The sequence below is a fragment of the Salvelinus sp. IW2-2015 genome, linkage group LG26, assembly GCF_002910315.2.
Source record: "Salvelinus sp. IW2-2015 linkage group LG26, ASM291031v2, whole genome shotgun sequence".
In the NCBI taxonomy this organism is placed as follows: Eukaryota; Metazoa; Chordata; class Actinopteri; order Salmoniformes; family Salmonidae; genus Salvelinus; species Salvelinus sp. IW2-2015.
The window spans coordinates 37,915,754-37,937,890 of NC_036866.1; the positions used below are offsets into that span (position 1 = coordinate 37,915,754).

Below are 22,137 nucleotides of genomic sequence, written 5' to 3' on the forward strand. Positions count from 1 at the left end.
GTTCAATGTGACAGAGAGAGTGTGAGAGAGTGTGAGAGAGTGTGAGAGAGTGTGGAGAGAGAAGGAGAGAGAGAGTGAGAGAGAGAGAGAGAGAGAGAGAGAGATGATACTGACGCAATGGCACTCTCCTACATTTCGTGACCGCCACAGCCCTACGTAGGACTCAGGGCTGAAGGCTGGGGATTCAGGTTGGGGGGTGGGGATGAGTGGGGGGAGGGAGGCTTCTGTCACAAAAGGCTGTTGGGGCAAGATGGAGGCCCACCGTGACCAGAAATGAGATTACATGGAGAGAGCAGCACATCAAAAGAGAAGCAGAGAGGGGAGAAGTGCTAAGATCTTCCTCAGACACACAATGAATGAAACTAAGCTCAGACACGTACATACACACAGGGAGGGACACACACACATACACTAGACAGCACTGTCTCATATTCAATGCCCCTGCGAGTATTTTATTTTAGTGTTTTCATTCGAAGTGTGTGTGTGTGTGTGTGTGTGGCCCTTTGCTCCAGCATGCTGTCTCAGCAGTGGTTGTCAGGGGTTCAGCAGTGTTAAGTTTGATCCCACCTCTTCTCTCTTTCTCATGTTCAAACTTTTTATCCCGTCTGATCCTTTTTAACTAGAGGGCCTGCACTGCTAGAATGCGCCGTCAGAATGCACAGTCAGTGCCTCCATTAACAGTAGCACCAGAGTCATCCGGTTCGTAGGGGGAGCTTGTCATTGACTTCTCTGTGGAGCTTTGTCTTTCACTGTGTCAGAGGAGAGAGAGAGGAGAGAGAGAGAGAGAGAGAGAGAGAGAGAAGAGAGAGAGAGAGAGAGAGGAGAGAGAGAGAGAGAGAGAGAGAGAGAGAGAGAGAGAGAGAGAGAGAGAGAGAGGATGCTGATGAATCTGACACTATGGCACTCTCCTACGCTCTTAGAAGAAAAGGTGTTATCTAGAACCTAAAATGGTTGATTAGGCTGTCCCCATAGGAGACCATTTGAAGAACCCTTTTGGTTCCAGGGAGAACCCTTTTGGGACCCATGAATAACCCTTTCCACAGAGGGTTTTCATTAACCCAAAAGGGTTCTACCTGAAACCAAAAAAAATGTTGTACCTGGAACCAAAAAGGTTATGCTATGGGGACAGCCGAAGAACCCTTTTAGAACCCTTTTTTCTAAGAGAGTAGGAAGTGCCCAATCCAACTTAGTTGGCTGAGTGGCTCGGATCAATGAGAAATATTATTCTGTAATTTATTTATTTAGAAAAGATTTCAGTTGGCTTTCAGTTGTATAAGGGAACAAGACAGCTATCATGAGAGTAAATACTGTATGTAAGTGTGAAAGAGGAACTTCCGATGTGGTGGAAAGGTTGCACATCATAGAAATTCAACCATATTCTAGCTCTCAGTGTTAAAAAATCTATTTTAACTTTTACTGCCTCAGAAACCCGGATCCGGGAGCACCCCACCACACAAACTGATTAGCATAGAATAGCATAGCTTCAGAAGTAGTAGTAGCATCTAAATATCATTAAATCACAAGTCCAAGACACCAGATGAAAGATACGATCTTGTGAATAAAGCCACCATTTCAGATTTTTAAAATGTTTTACAGGGAAGACAAAATATGTAAATCTATTAGCTACACGTTAGCAAAATACACACTATTCTAACTCCATCAGTTTCTTACTCCTTCAGGTGCTATCACCAATTCGGCTCAACTAAGATATTGATAGCCAATAACCTATAAAAAAACCATCAGATGACAGTCTGATAACATATTCATGGTATAGGATAGTTTTTGTTAGAAAAAAGTGCATATTTCAGGTAGAAATCACAGTTTACAATTGCACCGACCATCACAAATCCACTAGAATTACTAGATAGAGCAACGTGTATGACCAATTTACTCATCATAACATTTCATAAAAATAGACAAGCATAGCAATGGAAAGACCCAGTTCTTGTGTTTCAGACCATATTTCAGATTTTCTAAGCGTTTTTCAGCGAAAACACAATAAATCGATAAGTTAGCATACTACATGTTCCAACGTTACCAGAGCATCGATTCCAGCCAAAGAGCGCTATAACGTAACACCGCCAAAAGATATTAATTTTTTCACTAACCTTCTCAGAATTCTTCCGATGACACTCCTGTAACATCATTTTACAACATACATATACAGTTTGTTCGAAAGGTGCATATTTAGCCATACAAACCGTGGTTACACAATGAAAATACTAGGAAATCAAGCCTCAATATGTCTGACGTCATCTATCAGAGTGATCTAGTTTAATTAAAAGCTATTAAAAAATCGTGTGCCTAATGCCGTGAAATGCTTACTTATGAGCCCTTAACCAACAATGCAGAGTTTTTAAAAAGTAAGAAAAATGAAATAAAATAAGAATAATGAGGCTATATACAAGGGGTACCAGTACTGAGTCAATGTGCAGGGATACTGGTGAGTCGAGGTAATTGAGGTAATATGTACATATAGGTCAGTGGAGGCTCCTCGGAGGAGGAAGGGGAGGTCCCTCCTCAGTGAATTTCAGAATAAAAAAAATTTGTGAAACATTTATAAAGTTATCCTTTTTAGATAAAACAATATGAAATATATTCACGTCACCARGAAATAATGGATTGAAACACACTGTTTTGCAACGATAGTCTACAGTATCCTCAACAGCACTTTGTAGGGTAGCACCATGGTGTAGCCAGAGGACAGCTAGCTTCTGTCCTCCTCTGGGTACATTGACTTCAATACAAACCTAGGAGGCTTATGGTTCTCACCCCCTTCCATAGACTTACACAGAAATTATGACAACTTCTGGAGGACGTCTTCCAACCTATCACCCAAACAATGGATCATAGAATGAATCTAGTACTGAAACCATAAGCTACAGCTAGCAAGCACTGCAGTGCATACAATTTGGTGAATAGTTGACTCAAAGATAGAGAAAGACAGTAGTTGAACAGTTTTGAACAAATTKATTTCTTCCAAAATTAAGGAGAGGCAAGAGAGCAATTTTTTCCACATTCACATTCACTTACTTAGCTAACATCAAATGTAGCTTGATAGTTTAGCCTACTCAAACACCCAGCTCAAACAGAGAGGGATGCTATGTTAGCTAGCTGGCTATGGCTATCCAACACTGGAACTCTTCCAAGTCAAGGTAAGCTTTTGGTCGTATTAATTTATTGCCACCGGGGCCCGGCGGTGTATCTGCTAAATTGCTTGCTGTTGACTGTACACTGTACTGCATGATTGTAGTGGGTTTACTAACGAGTTAGTTATAGAAGCTATGTTGACTATAAACTGACAATGATGTAGGCTGTGTATAGCGGTTAGCGGTCATGATATGAAGGCTTTGTTTGGAAKGTTTTTTTGCCTGGTCACAGACAGCTGATGTGTAGTGCACTGAAGTCCACAAGCGAAGGGAAAAGGTGAGAGGAGGAGAGTGCATAGATACTGTAGATGTGAGAAGGAATGATATATACAACGAGCGGTTTATATGTGGCTACTATGAAAGTGAACTGTGTTTGCATGTGTTCAGCAGTGTATTCATTGCGCCGATTCTGTTGAAAAACGTTTRTTAAACTGAAGCAAACGGAATGAAACGGGGATAAACATACCTGAATTTTTCCAATAGAAACTCTTGTTTGCATCTGTTGGACTAATGATTACACCCTAGATCAGCTAGATGCAGGCGAGAGTGTGCAAGGCGGTATTGAYTGTGTCACTGTCTGTCCCCTTGATTGCTCAAAATTCTCTCGACCTGTGCACCTACGTTGTAAACMTTCATTGATAGGCTAGGTTGTAGCAACCTCATGATGGGTATAGGGAAAATTAGAGTATCATATAGTAGCCTAAACTTAACGATGTTACATTGAGCTGGGTGAATGGAATATGAATAACAATCATCCAATAATATGCTGTAATAGAAATAAGGCCCTTTTTTATGAAAAAATGACCATCCTCACCCATCTTAAACGGTACTGACCGCCACTGATGTAGGTAGGGGTAAAATGACTATGCATAGATACTAAACAGAAAGTAGCAGCAGCATATGTGAAGAGTGTGAAGGAATGTGAATGTACTGTATGTGTGTGTTTGTGTGCGGATGTGTATGCGTGTGTGTTTAATGGTGTGTGTGTGCGTGTTTGCGCGTGTGGCGTCAATATGCATGTGTGTGTGTGTGTGTGTGTGTGTGTGTGTGTGTGTGTGTGTGTGTGTGTGTGTGTGTGTGTGTGTGTGTGTGTGTGTGTGTGTGTGTGTGTGTGTGTGTGTGTGTGTGTGTGTGTGTGTTTTGTGTGTCCGTGTGTGTGTGTGTGTTGGAGTGTCAGTGTAGTATGTGTGATTGTGTGGTTAGAGTCCAGTGAGTAAACATCGAGCTTGTGCAAGAGAGTCAATGCAAAAATAAGAATTACTACAGTTTATTAAATAGCATAGGCAACAGTAACGAGTAATAGCAACAGTAAAAAATTGTCTATTTTTTAAATGTTGGCAGTCAACATTGTCAATATTGAATTGTATGTAGGAGGCACGTTCTCAATAAGCAAAATATAACCTAGGCCTACCATTGATATTGCGTTATAGGACTGAATCATTTAAATACGTTTGGAGGAGCGCGTTTTTGGTAACCGGATGAGAGGCGCTCTTTGGAGATGGGATATCGGATACTTGAACAAGCTAAATGAAGTACGCAGATAGGCATATGTGTGTATATTTTAGAATGTGCAGTATATTTTCAATTCAAGACACTCTGACGAATATACCATTTAAACATTTTATGGATTGGCTACTTTACAAGGCCGGGATAAAAAAGACACAACGCATTGCTGTTGAACCAGCCTTAGTAGCCTCGGCCTAGGGTAAGGGTAGCCTATGGAGGGCTTGATACACTCTTGGAAAAAAGGTTATTTAGGGTTCTATATAGAACCTTTTGGAGACTAAAGAACCTTTACCAAAAAAGGTTCTATATACAATGAGTATACCAAACATTAGGAAAAGCATCCTAATATTGAGTTGCCATCACAACAGCCTCAATTCGGCAGGACATGGACTCTACAAGGTTCCACAGAGATGCTGACCAATGTTGACTCCAATGCTTCCCAACATTGTGTCAAGTTGGCTAGATATCCTTTGGGCGGTGGATCATTCTTGATACACATGGGAAACTGTTGAGCGTGAAAAACCCAGCAGCATTGCAATTCTTGACACAAACTGGTGCGCCCGGCACCTACTACCATACCCCGTTCAAAGGCACTTTTTGTCTTGCTCATTCGCCCTCTGAATGGCACACATACACAATGCTTGTCTCAATTGTCTCAAGGCTTAAAAATCCTTCTTTAACCTGTCTCCGCCCATTTATCTACACTGATTGAAGTGGATTTAACAAGTGACATCAATAAGGGATCATAGCTTTCACCTGGATTCACCTGGTCAGTCTAAGTCAGGGAAAGAGCAGGTGTTGTTAATGTTTTGTTTACTCAGTTTATATACTGAGTGAAGGCAAATAACCTTGAGGGTTCTATCCATACCCCAGAGTGTAATGGGGATTTTAGAAAACAACAGATAACAAAAGTTATCAAACTCTAAAATGACAGCTATTTAGCTCCCTTTTCATTTGTTTTCGCTGTTTTTCATTGACATTTATATCCATATTCGCCTGGCCAGAAAAATGGCTAGCTGACGTCCAACACAGTTAGCTCTCTATGCTAGGGGGAGATCGAATTCATATTTTGCAACATTGTTGCCGAGGTCTGAGTGGCAAAGAGCAAGGTTCATACAAACCTGTGCTGTTGTAAACTAAATGCTAGCTAGATGCAAGAGGAAGTAATGTGTTTAATAAAAGCATATAAAAGGGGTTCTATATAGAACCTTTTGGCCAATTCAAAATGTAACTGCCATTCCGATTTTTAAAAAACAGCTACCATTCCAGCATGACCACGCAAGAGGATGATGGTTGAACCAACTTGCAAGTAGCCTACCAATAAGCACATTATTTTTCAATGTATTAAAGTAAGCAAAGTTGATTATGTTAATTCAAATATTTGAAGCCAAAGTCATAGGATAAACTACACTCTTAGGGAAAAAAGATGCTATCTAGAACCTAAATGAGTTCTTCGGCTGTCCCCATAAGAGAAACCTATGATTAACTATTTCTGGTTCCAGGTAGAACCTTTTTGGTTCTAGGTAGAACTCTTTTGATCTCCATGTTGAACCCTTTCTACAGAGGGTTCTACCTGGAACCAAAAAGGGTTATCCTATGGGGACAGCCGAAGAACCCTTTTTGAACCCTTTTTTCTAAGAGTGTATAAGTTGAAACGTTATTAGAATTTGAGCACGTTTGTAAGCTGTCAGCTAGCTAACCAGAAAAGGCTACTTTAATTCGTCACTTTACAAGCTAGCCAACTAACTCTTTCAAATAAACATTATTTGTTATTATGGGATATGCAAAATAAAGCTACAGACCCAGCCTGGTAATTAGCTAATTGTTACTTTTATTTCAGTATTTCAGTGAGAATCAATTCAGTAAGAGGGACTATGTTTCATGAAGCCATTAGAAGACTGTTGCTGACTAAGAGGAGGGACAGTTGAAGTCGGAAGTTTACATACACTTAAGTTGGAGTCATTAAACCTCGTTTTTCAACCACTCCACAAATTTCTTGTTAACAAACTATAGTTTTGGCAAGTCGGTTAGGACATCTACTTTGTGCATGACACAAGTAATTTTTCCAACAATTGTTTACAGACAGATTATTTCACTTATAATTCACTGTATCACAATTCCAGGYGGTCACAAGTTTACATACACTAGGTTGACTGTGCCTTTAAACAGCTTGGAAAATTCCAGAAAATGATGTCATGGCTTTAGAAGCTTCTGATAGGCTAATTGACATCAGTTGAGTCAATTGGAGGTGTACCTGTGGATGTATTTCAAGGCCTACCTTCAAACTCAGTGCCTCCTTGCTTGACATCATGGAAAATCAAAAGAAATCAGCCAAGACAGCAGAAAATAATTGTAGACCTCCACAAGTCTGGTTCATCCATGGGAGAAATTTCCAAACGCCTGAAGGTACCACGTTCATCTGTACAAACGATAGTACGCAAGTATTAACACCATGGGACCACACAGCCGTCATACCGCTCAGGAAGGAGACACGTTCTGTCTCCTAGAGATGAATGTACTTTGGTGCGAAAAGTGCAAATCAATCCCAGAACAACAGCATAGGACCTTGTGAAGATGCTGGTGGAAACAGGTACAAAAGTATCTATATCCACAGTAAAACGAGTCCTATATCGACATAACCTGAAAGGCCGCTCATCAAGGAAGTAGCCACTGCTCCAAAACCGCCATTAAAAAGCCAGACTATAGTTTGCAACTGCACATGGGGACAAAGATCGTACTTTTTGGAGAAATGTCCTCTGGTCTGATGAAACAAAAATAGAACTGTTTGTCCATAAGGACCATCATTATGTTTGGAGGAAAAAGGGGGAGGCTTGCTAGCCAAAGAACACCATCCCAACCGTGAAGCACGGGGTTGGCAGCATCACGTTGTGGGGGTGCTTTGCTGCAGGAGGGACTAGTGCACTTCACAAAATAGATGGCATTATGAAGAAGGAAAATTATGTGGATATATTGAAGCGACATCTCAAGACATCAGTCAGGAAGTTAAAGCTTGGTCGTAAATGGGTCTTCCAAATGGACAATGACCCCAAGCATACTTCCAAAGCTGTGGCAAAATGGCTTAAGGACAACAAAGTCAAGGTATTGGAGTGGCCATCACAAAGCCCTGACCTCAATCCAATAGACGATTTGTGGGCAGAACTGAAAAAGCGTGTGCGAGCAAGGAGGCCTACAAACCTGACTCAGTTACACCAGCTGTCAGGAGGAATGGGCCAAAATTCACTCAACTTATTGTGGGAAGCTTATGGAAGGCTACCCGAAACATCTGACCCACTGGTAATGTGATGAAAGAAATAAAAGCTGAAATAAATCATTCTCTCTACTATTATTCTGACATTTCAGATTCTTAAAATAAAGTGGTGATCCTAACTAACCTAAGACAGGGAATTTTTACTAGGATTAAATGTCAGGAATTGTGAAAAACTGAGTTTAAATGTATTTGGCTAAGGTGTATGTAAACTTCCGACTTCTACTGTATGTATAAATTATGTATAATAAATTATGTATAATAAGTCTTGGTTATTCAATAGCCTTAATCAGTATCTATTGTTCTCAGTCTGGCAGTAACCCAGAACTATCAGAGGCAGAGGATCTCTCTTTCAGCTGCTGCTGACAACTGGAAGTAAGTTGTTCTTCTCGATCATAACAATGATATGTCTGCATAGCATTTTGTCTTCATTAACTCATGCTAATTTCTGAAGATGAAATCATGTATTTGCTCCTTTTTTCTTCTTGTCTAGAACCAGTTAGGCAACAACCCATACTGTACTGGCTGTAGGTAGTCCAGCGACTAAGGAGTTGTGCTTGTGGCCGTAAGGTAGCCGGTTCAAATCCCGGGCCTGGTGTTAGAAAAACAGGTGGAATTGATCTGACAACTAGAGGGCTGCTGGGTTCACATCCTCAAAATATTTCCCTACTGTTGGGCCCTTGACCAAGGCCCTTAACCCTTCAACAGGGTAGGGGCAGGGGCACTGCAGCTTGAACCTGTGCTCGTCTCAACTCTATGTATGAGGTCTGCTGTTTTGCGGGGTTAAGAATGGAGCAGAAAACACATTTTTGTTGTTCATTGTAACTAATGGACAAAGTTTTATTGTATTGTAAAGAAGTCAGCCAGAGTTGACATGGGCCATCATTCAAACAAAGAGATGTCTCCCTGGTCACCAGTGCATATTTCCAAACTATGTTTGCATAAAATGACAATACATTCTAAAAACTATGCTGGTATTCTTTTGTTCATTATTTAATTGTTTATTAAATGATATTCTTCACAAAAAAAATATTCCTATTTAATAGTAATATGCATAATTCATAAAAGGCACCATGCGTGGTTCTATATGGAACCATTTTGGTTAGGTGACGAAGAACCTCTAAGGTTCTGATCAAGAACCCTTTTTGGTTCTATAAGGAACCTGTTTTTCTAAGAGTGTATGAAACTGAAAACAAGCAATCTTAAAATAGGATGGGGTCAGAATATAAGGGCACAAGGCAAGACCCAAATGCAGACACAGGAGGCAGATGGTTGAGCTCCGATATTTATTATAGCAAAAGGCAGGTCGGGGACAGGCGAGAGTTCATAAACCAGGTCCGAGTCCAAACAGTACAAGGGGATAGGCAGGCTCGAGGTCAGAACAGGCAGAGTGGTCAAGCAGGCGGGTTCGGCGTCAGGACAGGCAAGGGTCAAAACCAGGAGGGCTAGGAAATAACAGAGACTGGGAAAAAGGATCTAGGAAAAACCGCTGGTTGACTTGGCGAAACAAGACGAACTGGCACAGAGAGACAGGAAACACAGGGATAAATACACCGGGGATAATAAGCGACACCTGGAGGGGGGTGGAGACAAGCACAAGGACAGGTGAAACAGGTCAGGGMGCGTGACACAGAAGCCTGATCATTCATCACTTCTCTCGTTCCATGGCACTGTGTGCACACGTAAGTCTAATTGTCTTCGCACAAAAAATGTGCATGTCTATACAAAATACTAGGCTCCTGTCAATTGTATTCTTGCCTATGTACGAAGAAGACTCTCCAAAAAAATCTGCTGTTGATATGGAGTTATAGGAAGACTGAATAGTTTGGAGCACGGGTGCAACTTTGGTTTTAGAAGTAGGGGGGACGTAATTATTATTATAAATGTTTTTATCCAGTCGGATAAACACACCAAACAACCTACCTGACCGCTCAGAGGCATCCGCATGGTCCTACTGCACACCATTGCATCTTTTTGTATCACATTCCAATGATTAAACTGGAGGTCACAAAAAGTTTCGCCCCTGGTCTGGAAGTTTGTGTCTTTGGTAATTGGACGAAGGGGCGCTCTTTGAAAATGGTGATGGATAGCTTACTTGAACAAGCGAAATGCAGGTATGTGAATTGTGAATAATGAAAAAGCATGCCTCCAAAATAACCATTTAAAACCCCTATATTCATAGGATTCTTTTGGCTAATGGCCAAAATAAAGATATGTACTTATGCGATGCTGCTAAACCAGCCTTGATGAGGGGAGGGTGGGCTATGCTTGTTTTTTAATCAAATTAAACTAAATGGCGGGAAACCAATCGTTTTTTATGTTACTAAATACAAGATTCACCGACACAAAAGGCACATCTCTCCTTCCATGGGTACTGTGCGTCATGGCTCGATAGGCTGTGATTCAGCGCTCAAAATCCATGCCATTATCAACTGCGTTACTGCGAAGACCGTTCTTTTTGTAGGTCTTAAAACGTCCCATTAGTGCTGCATGAAATTGTKATTTATTCACGTGTTTTTAAGGACACCTCAAGTATTTCCACCCCACCACCTCAGGGCAAGCACGCTTATGTTAGACAGGTGAATTGCCGACACCTAGCATTATGACTGGAAAATGCCAGTGGAACCGTTTTTACATGACGAAATTGCTAACTAACGTGCATTTGACACTTGCTCTTCCTTAGCGCCAGCCAAAAATAGAGCCCAGGGAGTGAAAAGGAATGAATAGGCCATTTCAGTTTTCACATAGAAATAAGTTGCATTTGCAAAGTATTTTAAGAAACTGGAAAACATATCAAGCTAGTATTCATATATTCCACAGGTATTATCAGATTAACTGTTTGGTACAAATACTTATCAGACTGAAGATACAAATGCTGGTAAACACTCAAATACATTTCGTTTTTTTTTTTTATCACAAAAGTAGTGCACTGGGCCTCTACTAGTCCTGAATAAGAGAACCTATATGGACGTCTTCAGAGTGGGCAAAATAAATTATTCTGCAACACCCCCCAACGCAAAAAAATCGCAGCACATCCCCCCCCAAAACTACTCAGACCATATTATATTTCAAAACTCGAGATTTGATAACGAAATAGATCAGTTGGTGTAGCACTTGCGAGGCACAGTTGAGCATACATTTAAATCATTTACAAATAATTCGTTTTTTTATTTTACTGGACGGATGGTACATCTGATGGTCGTGGTGCTTTCCAGACAACTGGGAATTAGGGACAAGAACAAGGTCATATCATGACGTCAGTGATCTTCATGTCTGAAACTCAGAGCTCTAGAAAGATGCCAGAGTTTCTGACTTGGAATTCTGAGTTGGATGACCGTTCAAAACAAAAGAAAATCTTGTTTTTTCAGAGTTCCCAGTTGGCTTGAACGCACTGAAGTCGGAGATTTCCCAGTTCCCAGTTGGCTTGAATGCACTGAAGTCGGAGATTTCCCAGTTCCCAGTTGGCTTGAATGCACTGAAGTCGGAGATTTCCCAGTTCCCAGTTGGCTTGAACGCACTGAAGTTGGAGATTTCCCAGTTCCCAGTTGGCTTGAACGCACTGAAGTCGGCGATTTCCCAGTTGGCTTGAATGCACTGAAGTCGGAGATTTCCCAGTTCCCAGTTGGCTTGAACGCACTGAAGTCGGAGATTTCCCAGTTNGAAGTCGGAGATTTCCCAGTTCCCAGTTGGCTTGAACGCACTGAAGTCGGAGATTTCCCAGTTCCCAGTTGGCTTGAACGCACTGAAGTCGGAGATTTCCCAGTTCCCAGTTGGCTTGAACGCCCTGAAGTCGGAGATTTCCCAGTTCCCAGTTGGCTTGAACGCACTGAAGTCGGCGATTTCCCAGTTCCCAGTTGTTTTGAACACGGTATTAGTCTCAGCAGAGGGTCCGCATCTCACGGTGCCTGCTCTCTCCTTCTTTTCCTATGGTGAGACTAACCAGAGTGGACACTGTCTTCCACTTGATGGCAAAACTCAAGTCGCACTGCGTCTGTCTTGTGCACAAATTAATGTTGTTCCTATGACCAGAGAAAGTGAAATATTCCTCGATATTAAAGTAGACACTAAGCATAATAAAAACGCACAGCTATCGATACAGTTGGCCAGGGGCACAACTTTCACTGGGGACTGGGGGGGGACAGTTTTATAATTGGAATGTAATGCAAAACGAGGCAACGGTGTGCTTAAGGACCATGCGGACGCCTCCGAGTGGCCAGGTAGGCTGATTGCAGTGTTTATTCGACTGGATAAAAATAATCATTGAATATGTTCCCCCCCAGGTAGATTGTCGGATTCTGGACAGCAGCTACAACGCGAGAGAGTGATATATGATGGCTGTCTGTTGATTTTATCACACACTCAGAGTTCCGATATTGATCCCTTCTCTCAGAGTTCAGAGGGCCTTCATTCCTGTGTGTCTGGTTAAATCTTCATTATTGTCTCTGACTGTCTCACCACTCAATTTCACACCTGAATAGATAATAGCCTGGAGATCTCTCTGATATGGACTCCTTCTGTGTTCTCTCACTCCCTCCCTCCTGCTCTTTCTCTCTCTATCTCTTTCTCTCAATTCAATTCAATGTAAGGGCTTTATTGGCATGTGAAACATATGTTAACATTGCCAAAGCAAGTGAAGTAGATAATAAACAAAAGTGAAATAAACAATAAAAATGAACAGTAGACATTACACTCACAAAAGTTCCAAAATAATACATTTGAAATGTAATATTATGTGCAAATAGTTATAGTACAAAAGGGAAAATAAATAAACATAAATATGGGTTGTATTTACAATGGTAATTGTTCTTCACTGGTTGCCCTTTTCTTGTGGCAACAGGTCACAAATATTGCTGCTGTGATGGCACACTGTGGTATTTCACCCAGTAGATATGGGAGTTTATAAAAATTGGCTTTGTTTTCAAATTCTTTGTGGATTTCTGTAATCTGAGGGAAATATGTGTCTCTAATATGGTCATACATTTGGCAGGAGGTTAGGAGGTGCAGCTCAGTTTCTACCGCATTTTGTGGGCAGTGTGCACATAGCCTGTCTTCTCTTTAGAGCCAGGTCTGCCTACAGCTGCCTTTCTCAATAGCAAGGCTATGCTCACTGAGTCTATACATAGCCAAAGCTTTCCTTAAGTTTGGGTCAGTCACAGTGGTCAGGTATTCTGCCACTGTGTACTCTCTGTTTAGGACCAAATAGCATTCTAGTTAGCTCTGTTTTTTTGTTAATTCTTTCCAATGTGTCAAATAATTATCGTTTTGTTTTCTAATGATTTGGTTGGGTCTAATAGTGTTGCTGTCCTGGGGCTCTGTGGAGTCTGTTTGTGTTTGTGAACAGAGCCCCAGCACCAGCTTGCTTAGGGGACTTCTCCAGTTTTATCTCTGTAGGTGATAGCTTTGTTATGGAAGGTTTGGGAATCGCTTCCTTTTAGGTGGTTGTAGAATTTAATGGCTCTTTTCTGGATTTTGATAACTAGCGGGTGTTTGCCTAATTCTGCACTGCATGCATTATTTGGTGTTTTACGTTGTACATGGAGGATATTTTTGCAGAATTCTGCATGCAGAGTCTCAATTTGGAGGTGGTCCTATTTTATGAATTCTTGGTTGGTGAGCAGACCCCAGACCTCACAGCCATTAAGGGCAATGGGTTCTATAAGTGATTCAAGTATTTTTAGCCAGATCCTAATTGGTATGTCAAATTGTATGTTCCTTTTGATGGCATAGAAGGCTCTTCTTGCCTTGTCTCTCAGCTCGTTCACAGCTTTGTGGAAGTTACCTGTGGCGCTGATGTTTAGACCGAGGTATGTATACTATTTTGTGTGCTCTAGGGCAACGGTGTCTAGATGTAACTTGTATATGTGGCCCTGGTGCACAACCAAGCAAGAGGCAAGTACATTAGAGTGTCTAGAAACTGACGCCTCACAAGTCCTCAACTGGCAGCTTCATTAAAATAGTAACCGCAAAACACCAGTGTTTCCATCAATTTGTATAGCACACCCTCATGCCAAATTGAGTCAAAAGCGTTTTTGAAATCAACAAAGCGTGAGAAGACTTTGCCTTTGTTTTGGTATGTTTGTTAGTCAGTTAGGGTGTGCAGGGTGAATACGTGGTCTGTCATACGGTAATTTGGTAAAAAAAACAATTTGATATTTGCTCAGTACATTGTTTTCACTGAGGAAATGTACGAGTCTGCTGTTAATGATAGTGCAGAAGATTTTCCCAAGGCAAACAGGCAAAGCGTCAATACAGGACTAAGATCGAAAAGCATCAATACAGGACCGTCGTCGGATGTGGCAGGGCTCGCAAACTATTACAGACTACAAAGGGAAGCACAGCCGAGAGCTGTCCAGTGACATGAGCATACGAGACGAGCTAAATAACTTCTATGCTCGCTTTGAGGCAAGTAACACTGAAACATGCATGAGAGCATCAGCTGTTCCGGACTACTGTGTAATCACGCTCTCCGCAGCCGATGTGAGTAAAACCTTTAAACAGGTCAACATTCACAAGGCCGCAGGGCCAAACGGATTACCAGGATGTGTACTCCAAGCATGCGCTGACCAACTGGCAAGTGTCTTCACTGACATTTTCAACCTTTCCCAGTCTGAGTCTATAATACTAACATTTGTTTCAAGCAGACCAAGTCCCTGTGCCCAAAAACAGGTAACCTGCCTATATGACTACCGAACGTAGCACTCACATCTGTAGCCATGAAATGCTTTGAAAGGCTGGTTATGGCTCACATCAACACCATTATCCCAGAAACCCTAGACCCACTCCAATTTGCATACCGCCCCAACAAATCCACAGATGATGCAATCTGTATTGCACTCCACACTGCCCTTTCACACCTGGGCAAAAGAAACACCTATGTGAGAATGCTATTCATTGACTACAGCTCAGCGTTCAACACCATAGTGCCCTCAAAGCTTATCACTAAGCTAAGGACCCTGGAACTAAACACCTCCCTCTGCAACTAGATCCTGGACTTCCTGACGGGCTGCCCCCAGGTGGTAAGGGTAGGTAACAACACAACCGCCACGCTGATCCTCAACACGGGGGCCCCTCAGTGGTGCGTACTCAGTTCCCTCCTGTACTCCCTGTTCACTCATGACTGCACGGCCAGGCACGACTCCAACACCATCATTAAGTTTGCTGATGACACACAACAGTGGTTGGCCTGATCACCGACAACGATGAGACAGCCTATAGGGAGCAGGTCAGAGACCTGACCATGTGGTGCAAGGACAACAACCTCTCCCTCAACGTGATCAAGGCAAAGGAGATTGTGGACTACAGCAAAAGGAGGACCGAGCACGCCCCCATTCTCATCGACGTGGCTGTAGTGGAGCAGGTTGAGAGCTTCAAGTTCCTTGGCGTCCACATCACCAACAAACTAACATGGTCCAAGCACACCAAGACAGTCGTGAAGAGGGCACGACAAAACCTATTCCCCCTAAGGAGAAGAACCTCAAAAGGTTTTACAGCTGCACCATCGAGAGCATCCTGACGGGTTGCATCACTGCCTGGTATGGCAACTACTCGGCCTCCGACCGCAAGGCACTACAGAGGGTACTGCATATGGCCCAGTACATCACCTGGGCCCAGCTTCCTGCCATCCAGGACCAGGCGGTGTCAGAGGAAGGCCCTAAAAATTGTCACAGACTCCAGCCACCCTAGTCATAGACTGTTATCTCTGCTACCACACGGCAAGTGGTACCGGAGCGCCAAGTCTAGGTCCAAGAGACTTCCTAACAGCTTCTACCCCCAAGACTCCTGAACAGATAATCAAATGGCTACCCAGACTATTTGCATTGCCCCCATTCTACGCTGCTGCTACTCTCTGTTATTATCTATGCATAGTCACTTTAATAACTCTACATGCATGTACATATTACCTTAATTACCTCGACACCGGTGCCCCTGCACATTGACTCTGTACAGGTACCCCCTGTATATAGTCCCGCTATTGTTATTTTACTGCTGTTCTTTAATTATTTGTTATTTTTATCTCTTACTTTTTTCAGGTATTTTCTTATAACTGCATTGTTGGTTAAGGGCTTGTAAATAAGCATTTCACTGTAAGGACTACACCTGTTGTATTCGGCGCATGTGACAAATACAATTTGATTTGATTTGAGGTAGCTGTTGAAGCATATCCCACGGTAGTTATTGGGGTTAAATTTGTCTCCACTTTTGTGGATTGGGGTGATCAGTCCTTGGTTCCAAATATTGGGGAAGATGCCAGAGCTAAGGATGACGTTAAGGAGTTTAAGTATTACCAATTGGAATTTGTGGTCTGTATATTTTATAATTTCATTGAGGATACCATCAACACCACAGGCCTTTTTGGGTTGGAGGGTTTATATTTTGTCCTGAAGTTCATTCAATGTATTTAGAGAATGCAGTGGGTTCTGGTAGTCTTTAATGGTTTACCTATACATCTCCGTTTTGGATAACTCTTTGTGTTGTTTATTTAGTATTTTCTCAGAAGTGGTGAGAGTATGGATTCTTCAATTACATTGAGCTGATTTCTGACATGCTGTTCCTTCTTTTTCCGTAGTGTATTTCTGTGATGTTTTAGTGATTCACTATAGTGAAGGCGTAGGCTCAGGTTTTCTGGGTCTTTACGCTTTTGTTTGGATAGGTTTATCAATTTCTTTCTTAGGTTTTTGCATTCTTCATCAAACCATTTGTCATTGTTATTCATTTTTTTCTCTCTGCCTCTCCCTCTTGCTACCTCTACCTCTCTCTGCCCCTCTGTCTCTTTTTCTCTTTGTGTGATGCTAATCTCTGTAATGTTAAACCAGACACAACTCCCTCTGATGTTTTAACAGGAAGTGTTTAGCAGGGGGAGCGTTCAGGTTCATCTCTCCAGGTCGCTGTGTTCCCTAATTAGAGCTGCGTTCGAGACCCTGCAGAGACTGAGTTTGTTGTTGTACCAGACTGTGGTTCATTGAGTACCTTGTAATGTTAGTGTGGGCGTGACTAAGCCTATCACCTCTCTGACAAGACAGAAGGGCTCATCTGTTCCCTATCACCCCCGACCAGCATGCATACTCTGATTGGAGGGATGTGCCTGGGCATATTAACTATCTGGTCATAACTGTGTTTGTGCAGAGAAGTGATGCAAATGAGGCCTAAATTACTCTTAATTTGCATTTCCTTACTGTGGATGGGCACTGTATTATCTGTCTTATGGTTATGTTTTATCAAGTTAGAGCCGGTTTTAATGGCATTCATGTTTCATTTGAATGGAGTAGAATGACTGCAAGTTCTCCTCTGCGTTGTTGACTCTGTCATGTTTATAATGCCATAGTCGACTGTTAGATTTGTGCCTGATTGCGATGATACTAGATCTCATGCCTTTGATCACCTGGCCTTAGAGAGATAGCGTGACACACACACACCACACACACCAGTGGTGGACAGTGACATTTAAGATTAGGGAGGACAGTAATTTTTTTTACAGCATATTGAATGACTGTCATTCATATTTTATTCACTCAGCTCAATGTAACATCGATAGGTTTAGGCTACTACATAATACCTGAATTTGCCCTATACACATCATGAGGTTGCTACAACCTAGCCTATAAATGTTKATTTTCATAGCAACCACATACCACATACAGCATCATCACTTTGCTCGTTGTATAATTCCTTCTTGCATCAACGCACTCTCCTCCTCTCAACTTTTCCCTTCAGTACACAACACAACAGCTGTCTGTAACCATACACAACAACCTTTCCAAGCCAAAAGTTCATACTAGCCTACATCGTTGTCCATAGCCACGAGAAGCAGGGGTGCTGAGGGTGCTGCAGCACCCCCTGAAAAATCTGAATTTAAAAAATCTGAATAAAAAAAGTTTATATTTTTTTCAATATAATTTTTCACAAAAGTAGCTTAATTAGGTAAATAAGTGAAAGGTTAACATCAAAAAACAATACAATGAAATATGCAGTACCACTCAAAGATTTGGACACACCTTCTCATTCCAGGGTTTTTCTTTATTTTTTACTATTTTCTACATTGTAGAATAATAGTGAAGTCATCAAAAGTATGAAATAACACATATGGATTAATTTAGTAACCAAAAAAGTGTTAAACAAATCAAAACATATTTGAGATTCTTCAAAGTAGCCACCCTTTGCCTTGATGACAGCTTTGCACACTCTGCATTTCAATTAACAGGTGTGCCTTGTTAAAAGTTAATTTGTGGAATTTCTTTCCTTCTTAATGCGTTTGAGCCAATCCATTGTGTTGTGACAAGGTAGGGGGGTATACAGAAGATAGCCCTATTTGGTAAAAGACCAAGTCCATATTATTTAAAAAACAACTCAAATAAGCAAATAGAAACGACAGTCTATCATTACTTTAAGACATGAAGGTCAGTCAATCCGGAAAATTTCAAGAACTTTGAAAGTTTCTTCAAGTGTAGTTGCAAAAACCATCAAGTGCTATGATGAAACTGGCTCTCATGAGGACCACCACAGGAAAGGAAGACCCAGAGTTACCTCTGCTGCAGAGGATAAGTTCATTAGAGTTACCAGCCTCAGAAATTGCAGCCAAGAGCTCTGATAGGTTGAAGGTTGTCTTCTGGAAGTCGTCATAATTACTGTGTAACTTTATGGAAGGGGGTGAGAACCATGAGTCTCCTAAGTTCTGTATTGAAGTCAATGCACCCAGAGGAGAATGGAAAATAGCTGTCCTCCGGCTACACCATGGTGCTACCCTAGAGAGTGCTGTTGAGACTACTGTAGACTTTCATTGCAAAACAGTGTATTTTAATCAGTTATTTGGTGACATCAATATATTTAGTATAGTTTATTTAAAATTGGTAACTTTTTTAATGTGTCATTATTTTTCTTTTATGAAATTCTCTGAGTAGGATGGTTCTCCCCTTCCTCCTCTGATGAACCTCCACTGACTCTCACACACGCACACACACACACATTAACTACAGGTCCCTCCCCCACCCGGTGACACCAGCAGCATTCTGGGAACCGGTTGTACAATGACAGACTGTCAGACAGAGAGGGTAGAGCATTGAGGGTAAACAACACAAACACATCAACGCAGCAAAAACCACCAGATGAGGAAACCTGCGACGTAGGGCCAGACCAAACTAACTAACCTAACTTAATTTGATCTGCTTTTCTGTTCAAACTTGGGCTGTGAGGGATTTGTCATGGAGAGGCAGTGTACTACGGACAGGCATGGGAAAACCCAGCCACACTGGAGAGGAGCTTACTCAGGTACTGTCCAGATATTATTGTTGAGTGTTGTTTTCTTTTCAAAACCTCAAACACCCACACACACACATTGTCAAATATATCCAGAAATAGATGTTCTATGTTGTTAACCTGCTGAGGAAGAGTAGTTTTGTGTAGATGGGGTTTTAAATTGTGAGTCTTGAGACAGAATAACATGTGTGTACAGTATGCTGTTTGTGTAGGCCCCCACAGTACTTAATGGGGGTCCGTAGTGCATCAGCACAGCACACATTGTACAGTTCTGTAGTAGGGTTTAAGCCTGATGACAAGTGATCTGTTTATTATGTGTAGAATCAGCCGAACCTCTCGCTACTGATTCTCATGAAACCAGTTTTAACCATGGCAGTGGCAAATTAAGTTAGAAAACCATGTTGCATCTACAACAATAAACTATCATCCTGAAGACTAAGATGCTTAGGTTATGGCACAGTGTCTTACTTTAAAAATACATTTTACATTTTTGGACAGATTTTTATTACCAAAATGCGTCTGGATTAAATTCRTGGGTCATTTTATACAATTTCACTTAAGAAAAAACTAAGTTATTTGAATATAACCCCCAAATATGTTCCTGTTTGTCCATAAAGCATAACAAATGCTATACTAGTTGAAGTTTACATTAAACTATAATATTTATTACATTAAAGCACAGTGTCTGTGGACATGTTTCTCATTACCGCATCATTTTTAGGTCCGTTTCAGTAATGAGAACTTTAATTTCAATATGATAATAAGCATCAGTTATGTAATTAAGCAGCGGTTGTCAAGAAATATGAGTGTAACATTTGTATTTATTTACTTAAAGCCACAATCTGGAGTTTGTGTTTCAGCAGAGAGCTACCCCGTTACTTAAAGGAGGCGTGTACATTTTGACATGTGTACCTGTTTTAGCACTTACCTACACTGTTGTTTGATATCCCATTTTTGGTCCATATCCCACATATTTAGATACTTTATATGAATATCATGTTATACCATTTGCCCATAGGATCCCATTCAATGTAGAAATACTTCTGAAATACCTTGGAACGACACATATCCACATCCTAATACAGGAAGTAAAGGTCCTCCTTGGGGGGYAAAAATAATAATTTAAGTCTGTTTTTTGAATGTTTAAGTCCACTTTTGACTTTTGAAAATACATGCATGTAATTGCAGTACTTCTATTTCTACTAACATAAGGGGTATTTTAGTCAATTCCATTAAGATCAGTGATTTGAGTATTATGCAAGTCATTTGGGATTAACAAATGACACAATAAGATGAAGTATTGGGTTACTGGATCTCTAATAGAACTCAGCACCATTTTTCAATGGCAAACTATGRAACACTCATTACCGAAACATGCATTGTCATCTCTGAAAACGGCTTGTCATTACCACAATGTACCAATATTTAGGAAATATTAGGAAAAACGTAATGTTTACTTTGTAATTCTGTCTTAATCTGATAGTGTGTCATTTGTTCTTTATCCAAATATTTGTACATAAAAATACACACAAATAATTCTGACAAATAACAAGATTCAGAAAAGGATGTGTGAGATAAATTACAAAATGCATTTTAATAATTTAATTGTAAACATATTTGTTTTCAGTGTTATGTTTACTTCAGGCCTTTTCATTAGGTGMGCAATGTTAAAAAATTATTAGAAATGGATTTGTTTATTACTTTTTTGGACTTTGAAAACTGTTACGGTAATGATAATTTTTGCTTTGCTTGTTGTGTAAATTGTGGTCAATTGCATAAAATCTGATAAATAAACATCATAATTATGAAATAGATAAATACAGATCCTAATCTTAGTGATCCAAGAGGAATTATTGTGGAAAATGTGTTTCTTTTTAGGCAAAAATGTTTGGTCAAGTGCCAGTTTTGTGAGAATCACTGTGGTGTTATAGCACTGCCTGCGGAAAGAGGAAAGGAGCAGAGAGGAGAGGATGGAGAAATGTTCAGAGGTTGTCAATGACGCAGCAGCTCTGCTTTTTGCTGACTGCGTGTATTTACTGTTACTAGGCTGTTTTTAAAGAGGCATTTGAAATGTTAACACTGCAGGGACATGATGAGTGTGTGGCACTAGAACTGAATGGAGTGTGTGTGGACACACACACACACACACAACCAGGGTGGTGGAAGGTCCTCTATATCAACATTTGTCGTATGTGCCGAATACAATGGGTGTAGACCTTACCGTGAAATGCTTACTTACAAGCCCTTAACCAACAATGCAGTTTTAAGAAAATAGAGTTAAGAAAATATTGACTAAATAAACTAAAGTAAAAAAAACAATTACGAGGCTATATACAGGGGGTACAGAGTCAAAGTGTCGTGGTACAGGTTAATCGAGGTCATTTGTACATGTAGGTAGGGGTAAAGTGACTATACATAGATAATAAACAGCGAGTAGCAGCAGTGTATAAACAAAGGTGGGGGACCTCTATATCAGACTGTGTCAGAGGAAGGCCCGTAAAACTCCAGCCACCCAAGCCATAGAATGTTCACTCTGCTACCGTCCAGTAAACGGTACCGGACCAACAGGCTCCGACACAGCTTCTACCCTCAAGTCATAAGACTGCTAAGTTGTTAATTAAATTGCTCTCTTCATATGCTGCACTCTGTTCTTTATTTTACTCTTAATTATTAACTATCCTGATGCCTAGTCACTTTCCCCTGCCTTCATGTACATATCTACCTCAAATACCTTGTACCTCTGCACATTGATCTGGTTACTGGTACTCTCTGTATTTAGCTCCACATTGATCTGGTACTTCCTGTATTTAGCTCCACATTGATCTGGTACTTGTACCACCTGTATTTAGCTCCACATTGATCTGGTACTGTACTCTGTATTTAGCTCCACATTGTCTGGTACTGGTACTCTCTGTATTTAGCTCCACATTGATCTGGTACTGGTACTCCCTGTATTTAGCTTCACAT

The 22,137-nt window shown here is 41.0% G+C and overlaps 1 protein-coding gene across 5 annotated transcripts in view; it reads left to right on the forward strand.

Annotated features, from left to right (window-relative positions):
* fgd4a (FYVE, RhoGEF and PH domain containing 4a) overlaps positions 1-22,137 on the forward strand; it is a 109,849-nt gene that overhangs the window by 40,260 nt on the left and 47,452 nt on the right. The window contains exon 1 of one of the 5 annotated variants that reach the window (XM_023971296.2): positions 18,966-19,182. The exons of the other annotated variants lie outside the window; for them this stretch is intronic. Within the exon in view, the coding sequence (XP_023827064.1) occupies positions 19,116-19,182 (67 nt within the window). The 5' untranslated portion in view covers positions 18,966-19,115. Of the gene's footprint in view, positions 1-18,965; positions 19,183-22,137 lie in introns of those variants that run through there. 5 annotated transcript variants of the gene reach the window in all.